This window comes from Siphateles boraxobius, unplaced genomic scaffold, assembly GCF_051911475.1.
Source record: "Siphateles boraxobius isolate OS27281-9 unplaced genomic scaffold, OSU_SipBor_1 67, whole genome shotgun sequence".
In the NCBI taxonomy this organism is placed as follows: domain Eukaryota; kingdom Metazoa; phylum Chordata; class Actinopteri; order Cypriniformes; family Leuciscidae; genus Siphateles; species Siphateles boraxobius.
The window spans coordinates 652,501-667,500 of record NW_027509194.1 but is presented as its reverse complement, the minus strand read 5'-3'; the positions used below and the strand labels follow the sequence as shown (position 1 = coordinate 667,500).

Here is a 15,000-nt window from a genome sequence, read left to right as displayed (position 1 = left end):
TGAAGTTGAAGCTCCGCCCACTTCGACACAACTTATTTACACTGTGCGTGTGTGTGTGTGTTCATCTCCTCTCTACCGGGTCGGCTCCAGCTTACAGTGTGTCTGTGTGTGTGTGTGTGTGTGTGTGTGTGTGTGTGTGTGTGTGTGTGTGTGTGTGTGTGTGTGTGTGTGTGTGTGTGTGTGTGTGTGTGTGTGTGTGTTCATCTCCTCTCGACCGGGTCGGCTCCAGCTTACAGTGTGTGTGTTTTTGTGTGTGTGTGTGTGTGTGTGTGTGTGTGTGTGTGTGTGTGTGTGTGTGTGTGTGTGTGTGTCTGTGTTCATCTCCACTCTACCGGGTCGGCTCCAGCTTACAGTGTGTGTGTGTGTGTGTGTGTGTGTGTGTGTGTGTGTGTGTGTGTGTGTGTGTGTGTGTGTGTGTGTGTGTGTGTGTGTGTGTGTGTGTGTGTGTGTGTGTGTCTGTGTTCATCTCCTCTCGACCGGGTCGGCTCCAGCTTACAGTGTGTGTGTGTTTGTGTGTGTGCGTGCGTGCGTGCGTGCGTGCGTGCGTGCGTGCGTGTGTGTGTGTGTGGTGGCTTCCTCCAATGCATTAATGGGATCATTTACATAAAAAAGGGCAATTCTGTGAGGAAGGTTTGAGAATTAAACTGTTTGTTTTGATTAAATGCATCTGACTTGTGAAACTTGTGAAAAAAAGAACACTTTAACTTAATTTCTATTAAAACTTGTATGTATTAAAACGTATTTGTAATTACACGTTTATTGAATAACACACTAAAGTTAAAATGAATCAAGTTCTTTATATGTGCTTTAGTCAACGCATCAAAAGTGCACTTTTTTAAAGCACAACAAATGATGTGTTAAGGAATGTGTTAATATTCAGTTTAATAATGTCCGTCTGACATCCACCTTTATGCGTGCGCTCAGAAAACCACAGAAAAAGATGATAATCAGAGTATCTGAGGCATGAGCAGTACAGGCTCCGCCCTCTTCTGGAAAGGGGGCGGAGCAGCAGCTCATTTGCATTTAAAGATACATGCACGAAAACAGTGCATATTTTTTTCCTCCCACTCAGAAATATATAATAAATAAGTGGTGTATAAACTTCTAATAAATGATCTGTGGGGTATTACGAGCTGAAACTTCACAGATTATTCCTGGGACACCTGAGACTTATATTACATATTGTAAAAAAGGGCATAATAGGTCCCCTTTAAAACATAATGATTTATAATGTACTTTAAAGAAAAACTTTTACAACTGCACTTCACTTAAGTGTACTCAAGAATCATAGTCATGAAAGTGAGCTATCTTTAAGTACAGTTAAATGGCCTTTTATTTCATTAATATTATATGATCTGCAAGTACAGTTTTAAAAAAAATATTCTTTGAAGATTTGAAGTGCACAATTAAGTGCACTTATATTTTAGCTCTTGCTGGTTTGAAGATCTCAAACAGTGTGTGTGAACAAAGCAGTTTCTTTCATAAAACTCCTCATGAGAAATAAAACTGGACACAAATGAGTTGTTTCTGCAATCAGCATTGCAGAATAGAAAATATGTTTTTTTTTCCTCCAAACTATGTGTCAACTCAACTTTTTGATTCCCTCCAGAAGATAAAGAACAGGACGTTTCCACAGCTTAATGTTGAAATTATAATTATAATCAATTCACTCATATAGCACATATGAAGAAACAAACGCGTCTCAACCCTGTATCATCCTGAAACCCTTTCAGTGAAGGCATTTACTCTCCAGCTTTCAGATGCTGATTATTAATCATATAATCGACATGATGAGTGTATTTAAAGAGCAAACCGCCACATGAAAGTTGACGCTGACACACAAACCCCTCCTGCGTTGAGTGTGTGTTGCATCATGGGAGATGCTCACTAATGCTCTGTGTTGGTCTTTCTCAACCCCACGTGGAGAAACCAGTGTGTGGCGTGTGTTAGTGATGTTCCTGCTCATACGAGACGTTTCAAAATGGGAAACCTGCTATTCATTGTGCTGGAATATTCTGGCAGAATTAAAGTCTCCCTGTAGTCGATCATTTTATCCCTTAAATCTCATCTTTGATCACCAAAATTACATATTTAACCCTTTTTCTTTGAAAAAAAATTATTCAGGCTTTAAAATATCTTGAATGTAACTCGTCACCCTTGCCTCATTTAGTATGCGTGGTTCTATGAATATGCAAATGAGCCCCGCCTCCACTCACTCACTCACTCAGAGATCCACTTGTGCATGACAAATCAATCCCTGTGTTGAAAATCCAGTGTTCACACCTAGGGATGGGACGGTATGAAAAATTCATATCACGATTATAGTGACCGAAATTATCGTGATTATCAATATTATCACGGTTTTGTTAAAACAAGATGAAAGTGTTAAAAAAGAACTGATGCTCACACTGAAAACATTTCAACAAGTTTTATATTTAAGAATCAACAAACAACAAATAAAACAAGCAGCTCTATGCACTTTTCAAAGTAAGATTCTATTATGTGGCATTTCCTTCCTTATAATGACCGTCGTCAATAGCAACGCATTATAACACAGCGCGCACATCCATATATCACAACGGACGCGCGCTCTCATTTCATTCAAGTACAACTTGTCATCTTGCGTCTCCGTTTTTGATTGTATTGAAAATGAAATCGGAGTTGATTTATTGTTTACAGAGTTTGATAATATTGTTGTGATCATCTTGTCTGGACGATTGTTTTGTACGCTGTACAAAATGGATTTAACAGGTAAGAATAGAGACATTAATCTCTATTCAATATGTCCCCGTAATTATGTGGTAAAAAGAAATCGGTGTTATAAGTCTACAATGAATATACATTATTATCTCTTAAATGTCACTCTTAATAGTCTTGTTTGAACGTGTTCGTTCGTCTTTAGCTCAAAGCCACTTGCTGCGAACTTTTCTTCGCGGAAGCTTCAAGTTTATTTCAAGTGAGTGAGATAAAACATTTCAACTCAAAACAACATTTTGTGCCCAATTATTTCCCAGATGTAGTTTTTTGTATTGAGGTCAAAGTTAACTTGCCTTGCGTTCGCTACAACAGTGGATGATGGTCTCAGGACGACTCGGCAGATTTGAAGTGTTTACCTCTATCACAGAGACTTTTTTTGTGCATGTTCTGCAGACAGAGTGACCATCCTCGATTAAGTTTCCCTCAGGACTTTTGTAAATGCCAGAACATGACCACACCTCAGATTTGGTCCTCTTAAAAGGCTGAATAATCTCCCGAACACGGTCACTGCCTTCCGCCATTCCTTCTCGAATAAAAAAAAACCCAACATTGCGCGCCTGCGTCAGACTGTTGCTGGCTGGACAGGATTTATAGTGAGTTATTAAAATCGCGATAATCAAACACGGTTTTAATGATAATTTAATTTTAAACGATATTACTAACCGTCAGTACATTTTATCGTGGTTTATAGTGAAACCGGTAATCGTCCCATCCCTATTCACACCTGAGAAGACAAAGGCCGGATAATGTGTCACATACATAATGAGCTGCATATTAATTAGCCTTTCACATAGGTGTGTCACAGGGTCCCAAAGAACACAAGGACAAAAGAAATTACCTATATATACATATTTTACAATTAGAAATTGTAACCAATTACAAATAGGTTACAATTACAATTACAATTACAATTTTAACAATATTTCAAGTGTATTTCTTTGTAAAAAGTATACATTTTATCATACGTATTAAAAAAGGTAAGGATTCATTAGTTTGAATATTGGAACAAACACTATAATAACATCTTAGTTGATAATTCAATATACCTACTTTAATTTTGGCAAAACATCATACTATAGTATATTTAACATGAGCAGAAATTGGTGAACAAAAGCTTAACTATTTAATGTGACAGTAGTCTATATTTACAGTCAAAACTTTATAATCTATCCAAACCTAATCACAAAATCTTGTCTAAACATTCATATTTAGTCTGTAACATATTGTGTATGATATATTAGCATATACATGTGAATTTGCAGTTTGTTGCTTATACAGACATTTTATTTCAACATATTTCAGTCTATTTTTACTCATCTTAGTAGGCTATAGCAATATAGTTTGGATGTGTTCATGTAAACATAACGTTTACTAATGTAGGTGCGAGAGTGAATGAATGGCACAGACACGCACTGTATAACTGTAGTAAACAAAGCGCACGTGCCTGCATGCCGTTCATTCATCATTTAGCCTACACACAGACACGCAATTCATATTTAAACAGTCTTTTTGTGGTTTACAGTCAGACACTATTCAATATCGCGATTAGAACAAAGCACTTAAGAATAAATGACTTACTACATCATCTGGATCCGTTGCTCCGCGAATTGAAACTACCAGCGTACTACTAGGGATACGCTGTGTACACAGCTGTAGTAAGATACTTACTAAACATACAGATTACATAAACTGAGAATATTTGTTTTTTTATATAAATTAATTCATTTAAAAGAAGAGAGTTCAAGCTTCATTATGGAAAAACACTCGTGCCTGTATGACAAGTATTCGCGGAATTACAGTTAATTTTCGGACGCGTTTCAGAATGGACTTCACTGACAGAGAGAAGGCAGAACGCGCATCATGTTTGTTTTTCTTTATTTAGCGAAAAGCACAACACTTTGTTTTTATTGTGAGTATCCACAAAAAAAATAGACACTTATCAGGATCTAATGATGTACAACACTTAATATGTAAGATCAAAATCAACAGAGTATTTTGAGTTTCTTTTGCACTGATAAGTAAAAAAGCGAGACATCAGATGGTTAAAACTGCAGTGAACCAGAGACAGTCTCAAAAACACGCTTTGAAATCGCTGGTGTTTCTGACGTCACAAACTACCTTGTAACCAATCAGATCAACGTGTGATCGTCAACGAGTGGATCTCTGAGTGAGTGATCTTTAAGTACAGTTAAATGGCCTTTTATTTCATTAATATTATATTAATGAAATAAACACATACTAAACATGTGTCTACAAGACATTTGACTAATGAGTGTTGTTGCCTCGAGTTTTTGCTCGAGTGAGCGGAGGCGGGGCTCATTTGCATATTCAGAGAACCGCGAATACTAAATGAGGAGAGAGTGTGGAGCTACATTCTTCATTTTTTTCTTGGAAAAATGCTTAAATATGTAATTTTGGTGATCATGAGATGAGTTTTAAGGGATACAATTATTGACTACAGGGGGACTTTAACACTTCTAAACACACTTACGTACACTTTTAAAAAGTCATTATGTTTTAATAATCTTTTAAAGAAGAGCACTTACTTTGACGTGTTGACTAACATACCAAAGCAGATTAAAAGTATTTAATTTTAATTTTAACTGTACTGATATTACATTTAAGGTTAATATATTTTAAATGTACTTAACTGCAATTTCATCATTGCAAATGTAAATTAAAAACGCATTTACAGCATAAATGCTTGTCAGTATATTCAGCAGTATTACATATAAAATGTGCTTAAGTCCTACTTAAGTAGCTCAAAAACACTCTTAAGTTCAAATAAGTGCATATAATATAAAATTAAACTATAGTACATTTTCATTTCACATTTATTATTTCTGTATTAAGTACTCAAAGTATGCTAAAGTGGGTCTCTGGTCTGCAAACACTAAACCAGTCTGAACCATTTCATGCTGGTCTAATCTGGTCTTTCCACCTGCTGGTTTGTACTGGATTTATGAATGAAAGCGACTCACATTTGTGTACAGCAGGTTTAGGATGTGGACTTCTCTCTCGTCGTCGCCCCGGGTGAAATTCGTCCAGCATCCCAGAGGCATTTCCTTCAGGATGATCCAATCATTGCTGTTTCCGGGAACATCCTTCAGTTCACAGATCACACTGGAGTCTAAAGAGAATAAAAGAGCTATTGAAATCATCTGCGGCCCTGGGGAAAAATATCCTGCCAGCAGCTCATAAATCACCTCCAGAATAAACCATGTCCTTCCTCTGGAGGACACGGGTCACATCTAAAATACTGAGACCGAAATTCATCTGAATTGCATATAACCCTAACCCTAACAAATCAAAATTAGCAAATTCCTCATGCTTTCTCTCGAAACAAGTCATCAATGAAGTGAAAACAAGTGTTTTAGCAGTTACTGTGTCTCTGGGTCACGATATTTAGGCCTAAATGTGAGATTTGTGCATATAAAATGTTCATGCATTTGGATTTCACAGTTTTAACATTGCATAAATGACATGTGGTGCATATTTGTTGTGTATTAATGAAATGCGTCAATACATTTTGAAAATATGATCATTTAAATAAAATCAAACAGATGCAAATAGTTTTTTGAGTTCAGAAACCTTCACGTTTCACTGACAAATGTGCACCACATGTCATTTATGCAATGTTAAAACTGTGTAATCCAAATGCATGAAAATTTGATATGCATAAATCTTACATTTCGGCCTAAATATTGTGACCGAGAGATACAGCAGATGCTAAAACACTTGTTTTCACTTCATTGATGACTTAATTCGACAGAAAACATGAGGAATTTGATGATTTTGATTCCAGTAAATGATTATTGTACTCTGATTAATAATGTGATGAGTAACGACTTGAGAGAAGTATGCCAAACCAATGTCAACTTTTTTTTAAAATAGATCTAAAGGCAAAAGGATGAATGGCATATGCAACATTGCCAAAGAAAACATCTCGTAGTGAACAGCAGATCATTGTGTGAAAGTATGATCAGATCCAGCATTAGCAGAGTTAAATGGAAATCTACTAGAGATGCACCAATATAAAAATTGGCTGATTCTGATAACAGATAATTCTTCATATTTGAAAGCCGATAACCGATATATTGACCGATAAATTTAAATCCAAAATTGTATATAATTTTTGAGAGCCTGATTACAAAAACTAAAGTCTCCCAAGTAAAATCCATTTCCCAAGCACACGATTATAACAATCTCATTATAATTTTACGTAGCTTTGCATGTTGCACTGAACTGTATTTTCCTTTTTTGAGAGATTCCAATCAATTTTCAAGCAATTCAAAACCATCATGTTGAACAGTGCACATCTGAAGCGTCTCAGCTGAAGGAAAAATACTTATTTATCGGCTTTAATATATCGGCCAAATTTTCTTATCAGTATCAATTTTCTTCTTTTCTTATTTTTTAACATTAAAAAATGAACATATATCGGCCGATACTGATATGGTGGCAGATATATTGTGCATCCCTAAAATCTACACAAAGGCTTTAAGCACAAAATGACATCTAAAAGGATCAAGAATGAGGAGAATGGAGCTTTGAATCATATTATGTATTTATAACAAGCAGCGGTTTTAAATAAAGGCTCAAATTTAGTCACAACAAAGCAATGTGTTGATAATCAACAAAACTGTCATTTATTTATTTGATTAACTGATTTTATTTCTTGTATTTCCTGGACTTAACATTTTCTATGTTTCACAATGTTTTCCTCCAATTATAGCTGTTATTTATTTCGATATATATACACTCATTAAAAAAAATTCAAAGAAAATAATAATTTTATTCAGCAGGGAAGCATTAAATGTATGATTACAAAAGATTATATTTCAAATAAATACTGTTGTTTTGAACTTTAAATAAAATGTCAGTTTCCACATTCCAAATATGACTGTTCAACATTGATAATAATCAGTCATTTTTCTTGAGCGTCATAGCTGTTTTAAATTGTAAAAGTATATCACAATTCTGACTGTATTTTTGTTGGCGAGCAGAAGAGACATTTTCAGAAAAGGTAAGACACACTTTCTGCTCTTTTATTAAGGACAGAGTGGAAGGAAATACAGGAAGCTTCAATAAGGACAACAGGAAATGACATGTTTAGACGTCAAGCTGACGGTGACGGCAGTCCAGGCTTTGTCTTTGTCTGGGTTTATCAGCAAAGACTGAGTGGAGAAACACTGTAAATACACAGCATATTCTTAATGAGCATCTTTGTCATGTTTTCCAGTAAAAATATCTAAACATCTTTAACTTCATGTTCCTGGTAATCTTGAATCAGAATAACTTCCTATTGCAGCATCTCTTGACAAGGGCGGGGCAACCTGTCAATCCCATGAGATCAGCCAATAGAAAACCACAACCATCCAATCACAACCTTAGATATATCAGATCAAACAGCGCTGACGTGGAAACCAGGAGAAACATTGTGCCATGAATCAACAAGTTATAGAAGGCTTTAAGTCCACAAGTCTGCAACATTCACCATGGATTTAATGTAGTAACACTAACTGTAACTATGGTATTGTGGCAGAAATAGTCAAATGCTTGCGAGTACTACACATCTATGTTATTTTTAATGTGATGACCAAAACAAAATCCTTCCAAGTTTGTCCCCATTTATAAAACTAAAAGTTTTAAGATGTAGGAAAACTCACACTTATTTAAAAATAAAAAATATTAAAATACCATTGTAACCAGTAGGTGGCTGCAGAGGACGCTTCATTGGCTATTTTCACTCCCTAATATATATTTTTTCACTTGTTTTGCTTTTGAATTAATATTCAGACATTATGAATGATTATAAATAAAGTTAATTTTATGTACACCTTTAAGCCATGAGCCATTAAGCTCAGTGCTTTATTGTCAACCCCCCAGCTACCAAATACTTTCTGTACTAGAACTCTACTAGAAATAAAGTCAACATGTGAATAACTGCATTGCAGGTTGATTTAAAGGAACACGCCGACTTTTTGGGACTTTCGCTTATTCACCGTATCCCCCAGAGTTAGATAAGTCCATACATACCCTTTTCATCTCCGTGCGTGCTGTAACTCTGTCTGACGCACCCACTGCTAGCCTAGCTTAGCACAAATACTGGAAGTAAATGGCTCCAGCTAGCATACTGCTCCCAATGATGACAAAATAACGCCAACATTTTCCTATTTATATGGTGTGATTTGTATAGTCACTGTGTACACATAACAAGGTCATGTGAGACACAGACATCTAACCGTATACATACTGGGAACTATATTCTCAGAAGGCGAAGCACTGGTACTTGGGCGGAGTGAGCTACTTGTCACTTATTGGGAGCAGTATGCTAGCTGGAGCCATTTACTTCCAGTCTTTGTGCTAAGCTAGGCTAGCAGTGGGTACGTCAGACAGAGTTACAGCACGCACGGAGATGAGAAGGGTATGTATGGACTTATCTAACTCTGGGGGATACGGTGAATAAGCAAAAGTCTGGAAAAGTCGGCGCGTTCCTTTAAGGTGTGCCCCTACATTTTCTGCCTGCGCCCCTAAAAATGTTCAGTTATAGGCTACAGCGCTAGCAAAAACAGTTAGTCTGGAGCCCTGGGTCTAAAATAATCCAGTCACTGGACGGCTTGATATAAAACCACACTTATTAGGCAAGACTGCTAACGACTTCTCTTCAGACATCCTCATTATATTGTTTTGATGGGCCGTCAGAGAGACTGACATTCATACGTATATCAGTCCGACTCGTGGGACGTAAACGGTGACCCGGAAATGCCAGAGCTTTCACTAAGCGGTTCTGTGTTAAATGAGCTATAAGCCACGGCTTTATCATGTTTCATCAGAGCGGCGACGAGTCTTTCCCATGCGATGAAACGTTGAAGACATTCAATCGGGCCGAGACACAAATAATGTCCCGCCATCCATTCATCACAACGACTCTTGTTATTTTCTCTCTGCCCTCGTGTGTGTTTGTGTGTGTGTGTGTGTGTGTGTGTGTGTGTGTGTGTGTGTGTGTGTGTGTGTGTGTGTGTGTGTGTGTGTGTGTGTGTGTGTGTGTGTGTGTGTGTGTGTGTGAGAGAGAGAGAGAGAGAGGCTTCATCTTGCATTTTGACCCTCAGGCCTTCATCTGAAGCAACACACACACACGTATTCACTCAAACACGCACACACACATGCACTCCCACACACACACACACACAGGCACTCACACAGGCACGCACACACATATACGCACACACACACACGCGCATTCACTCACACACGCACACACACATGAACTCACACACACACACACACACACACATTCACACACACATACAGGCACACACACACAGGCACTCACAGAGGCAATCACACGCACACACATATATGCACACACACGCACACACTCTCACATGCACACACACACTCACACGCGTACACACACACGTGCACAAACTCAGCTCTCGCCAACTGGGTGAATAATATCAGAGCGGCTCGCAGAGGAATTGCTTAAAACTGGAAAACACACACAGAAACACACGCACTCACTCACACACGCACACACACAAGCACTCACACACGCACTCACTCACACACACTCACTCACACACGCACACACACAGGCACTCACACAGGCACACACACACACACAGACACTCACACAGACACCCACACACACACACAGGCACTCTCACACACTCTCACACACACACACACACACACACACACACACAGGCACTCACACACACACACACATAAACACACGCACTCACTCACACACACACACACACACACACAGGCACTCACACAGGCACACACACACAGACACTCTCACACACTCTCACACACACACACACACACACACACAGGAACTCAAACACACGCACACACTCTCACACGCACACACACTCACACGCGTACACACACGCGCACAAACTCAGCTCTCGCCAACTGGGTGAATAATATCAGAGCGGCTCGCAGAGGAATTGCTTAAAACTGGAAAACACACACACAAACACACACACACGCACGCACTCATTCACACACACAGGCACTCACACACATACACGCGCGCACAGCAGTCGGGCACCGACAGATGAATTTCATATCTAGCATTAGAGAAGCTCATGCTGTGGGTTTCCAGGCTTACATTTTTGGGGAAAAGCTTCAAATCAATCAGAGTAACTGTCCTGAAGCTTGATCACATGATCACACTAATAATCCCACAGGATAATTTATTTATTTCCTTAAGCTACAGATGTTAACTCTTTCCCTGTCAGCGCAAGCATTTTTGATCATTTCCACAAAACTTTCATGAATATTTTGTTGTATGAATATGTAAACAGTCAAAAGACAGAACAGAGCCTCTGCTATTGAACAAAAAATATTCAAGCTTCATTTATTCCGTTTTATCAACACTTGTATGTGGAAACATTTCACACAAAAAGCTGAGAAAATCCCGTTTCTGTCAAAGACTTCATCCGGATGGGCATGACCTAAAATGAACACTCGTGAAAAATCAGCGTTGGCGAAACGGTTATATGAACGGTTATTTGAACGGTTATATGAACGTTATATGAACGGTGAGTGATATTAACGGTGAGTGATATGAACGGTGATATGAACGGTTATATGAACGGTGAGTGATATGAACGGTGAGTGATATGAACGGTTATATGAACGGTGAGTGATATGAACGGTTATATGAACGGTTATATGAAGGGTGAGTGATATGAACGGTGATATGAACGTTATATGAACGGTGAGTGATATGAACGGTGAGTGATATGAACGGTTATATGAAGGGTGAGTGATATGAACGGTTATATGAACGGTTATATGAAGGGTGAGTGATATGAACGGTGAGTGATATGAACGGTTATATGAACGGTTATATGAAGGGTGAGTGATATGAACGGTGATATGAACGTTATATGAACGGTGAGTGATATGAACGGTGAGTGATATGAACGGTGAGTGATATGAACGGTTATATGAAGGGTGAGTGATATGAACGGTGAGTGATATGAACGGTGAGTGATATGAACGGTTATATGAACGGTGAGTGATATGAACGGTTATATGAACGGTTATATGAAGGGTGAGTGATATGAACGGTGATATGAACGTTATATGAACGGTGAGTGATATGAACGGTGAGTGATATGAACGGTTATATGAACGGTTATATGAAGGGTGAGTGATATGAACGGTGAGTGATATGAACGGTGATATGAACGGTTATATGAACGGTGAGTGATATGAACGGTGAGTGATATGAACGGTTATATGAACGGTTATATGAACGGTTATATGAACGGTGAGTGATATGAACGGTTATATGAACGGTGAGTGATATGAACGGTTATATGAACGGTGAGTGATATGAACGGTTATATGAACGGTGAGTGATATGAACGGTTGTATGAACGGTGAGTGATATGAACGGTTATATGAACAGTGAGTGATATGAACGGTGATATGAACGGTGATATGAATGGTGAGTGATATGAACGGTTATATGAACGGTGATATGAATGGTGAGTGATATGAACGGTTATATGAACGGTGAGTGATATGAACGGTTATATGAACGGTTATATGAATGGTTATATGAACGGTTATATGAACGGTGAGTGATATGAACGGTTATATGAACGGTGAGTGATATGAACGGTTATATGAACGGTGAGTGATATGAACGGTTATATGAACGGTGATATGAACGGTGAGTGATATGAACGGTTATATGAACGGTGAGTGATATGAACGGTTATATGAACGGTTATATGAATGGTTATATGAACGGTTATATGAACGGTGAGTGATATGAACGGTTATATGAACGGTGAGTGATATGAACGGTTATATGAACGGTGAGTGATATGAACGGTTATATGAACAGTGAGTGATATGAACGGTTATATGAACGGTGATATGAACGGTGAGTGATATGAACGGTTATATGAACAGTGAGTGATATGAACGGTTATATGAACGGTGAGTGATATGAACGGTTATATGAACGGTGAGTGATATGAACGGTTATATGAACGGTGATATGAACGGTGAGTGATATGAACGGTTATATGAACGGTGAGTGATATGAACGGTTATATGAACGGTTATATGAATGGTTATATGAACGGTTATATGAACGGTGAGTGATATGAACGTTTATATGAACGGTGAGTGATATGAACGGTTATATGAACAGTGAGTGATATGAACGGTTATATGAACGGTGAGTGATATGAACGGTTATATGAACGGTTATATGAACGGTTATATGAACGGTGATATGAACGGTGAGTGATATGAACGGTTATATGAACAGTGAGTGATATGAACGGTTATATGAACGGTGAGTGATATGAACGGTTATATGAACGGTGAGTGATATGAACGGTTATATGAACGGTTATATGAACGGTGAGTGATATGAACGGTTATATGAACGGTGAGTGATATGAACGGTTATATGAACGGTGAGTGATATGAACGGTTATATGAACGGTTATATGAACGGTGATATGAACGGTGAGTGATATGAACGGTTATGTGAACAGTGAGTGATTCGAACGGTTATATGAACGGTGAGTGATATGAACGGTTATATTAACGGTGAGTGATATGAATGGTGATATGAACGGTTATATGAACGGTGAGTGATATGAATGGTGATATGAACGGTTATATGAACGGTGAGTGATATGAATGGTGATATGAACGGTTATATGAACGGTGAGTGATATGAACGGTGATATGAACGGTGAGTGATATGAACGGTTATATGAACAGTGAGTGATATGATCGGTGATATGAACGGTTATATGAACGGTGATATGAACGGTGAGTGATATGAAGGGTTATATGAACGGTGAGTGATATGAACGGTTATATGAATGGTGATATGAATGGTGATATGAACGGTTATATGAAATGCTGTCAATCGCCAGTTGACGGGTAAAATTTTTATGATTTCTAGTAATGCAATGTTGAAAAACATGAATGTGCACAAACATGAACGGAGCAGTTGTTGCTGCATCGTCACGAAAGTTTAAGCCTTGACAATTAAAATATTCAAGCGCGAGAAGATGTGAAAGGGAACTTATTCGTTAGTTTTCTGTGTGCAAACATCCGAAGTGCGCGCCCAGAAATCCACGTTTCAGACACTGAATAAACTCTCTTTCATGTCTTCTTGCGCTTGAAAAGGCCGTATTGGCGAGTATTATCCTCCTAAACATCAGTTATTATGTCATAAGTGAACATAAACAGCTGAGAAGAAAACGAATGTGTAACAGAATATTGGATCCGTGCAGCTCTTAAAGTGACAGTAGCCTAATATATGTCTGCTGTCTGTGTCCTTAAAGTTAATCAAACAACAAAAGACAAAGAAAAATCACTTACTGATCTTGACTGAGTAACTTTTGTAACTTAAATAAGGATTAATCTACGTTAATTTATACAGTAAAGGGTATGTTTGATTATTACATTTCTGTACCTGAAAAGTGTGAATTTGAGTCTCATGCCTAGTTAAAAATATTTACACTCGGTAAATTTTCTGAAGTCGACGGCCATTGGCAGGATATTTTATTATCATTCATCGTTTATTAACATAGATCTTCTTTGCTTGTTTTTGGATCCGGAGATGCTGCACTCTTTCAGAAGATCCGTAACAGCGCCCCCTATCATATAATCAGGGGAAATCATTTCAATTGCGGGAAAGCGTTGTTTTAAATGAAGAAAAAAATCTCCTGAATGGCGGGGAAACAGTTAAGAGCTGATCTTGCTCAAAAGCTGTGTGTCAGCTTCTTCTCACATAATCGTTTCTTGTTTTTAAGGTCAAAAACCAGCAGACAGCAAAAGCATTGAGTCACTCCAAGAGCATTTCAGATAACGATGATGTTTTTAAGAAAGCATGTTGATCTGGCATCCTGCAAACGCTCATTTCCGGCTCTGAGGTCAAAGGCGCCAGAATCCTCTTCAACAGCAGCCGGCTTCCTTCTCGTGAATAACTCCTTAACCGGTAAACCGGTCGAACGCTTCCCGTCAGGAACATAATTAGAGATTGGGAGGATGGTCTGTGGAACGACACTGACGCGGATCAAGCCCAGTTCAGTCGAGGTTAGAGAGTCTGAAGGTAAAACACATAAAACCTTCTGCAGATCGTGTGGAAAACACTTACATTTCCGCTACTAAAATAGATTTGAGGAAGCACATATTGGTTTTCCCCAGCAGACACAGGCAGAACATGTTGTGTTTTAG

The 15,000-nt window shown here is 38.2% G+C and overlaps 1 protein-coding gene across 6 annotated transcripts in view; it reads right to left on the bottom strand.

Moving 5' to 3' along the window:
* The window catches only part of eng (endoglin), a 68,025-nt gene that overhangs the window by 42,877 nt on the left and 10,148 nt on the right, over positions 1–15,000 (bottom strand). For all 6 annotated transcript variants that reach the window (XR_013196922.1, XR_013196924.1, XR_013196923.1 and 3 more), the window contains exon 3: positions 5,739–5,887. Coding sequence is in view for 3 of the 6 variants with exons in the window: in XM_077213900.1 (XP_077070015.1) it covers positions 5,739–5,887 (149 nt within the window). In the remaining 3 variants the exon portion in view is untranslated. The remainder of the gene's footprint in view (positions 1–5,738; positions 5,888–15,000) is intronic.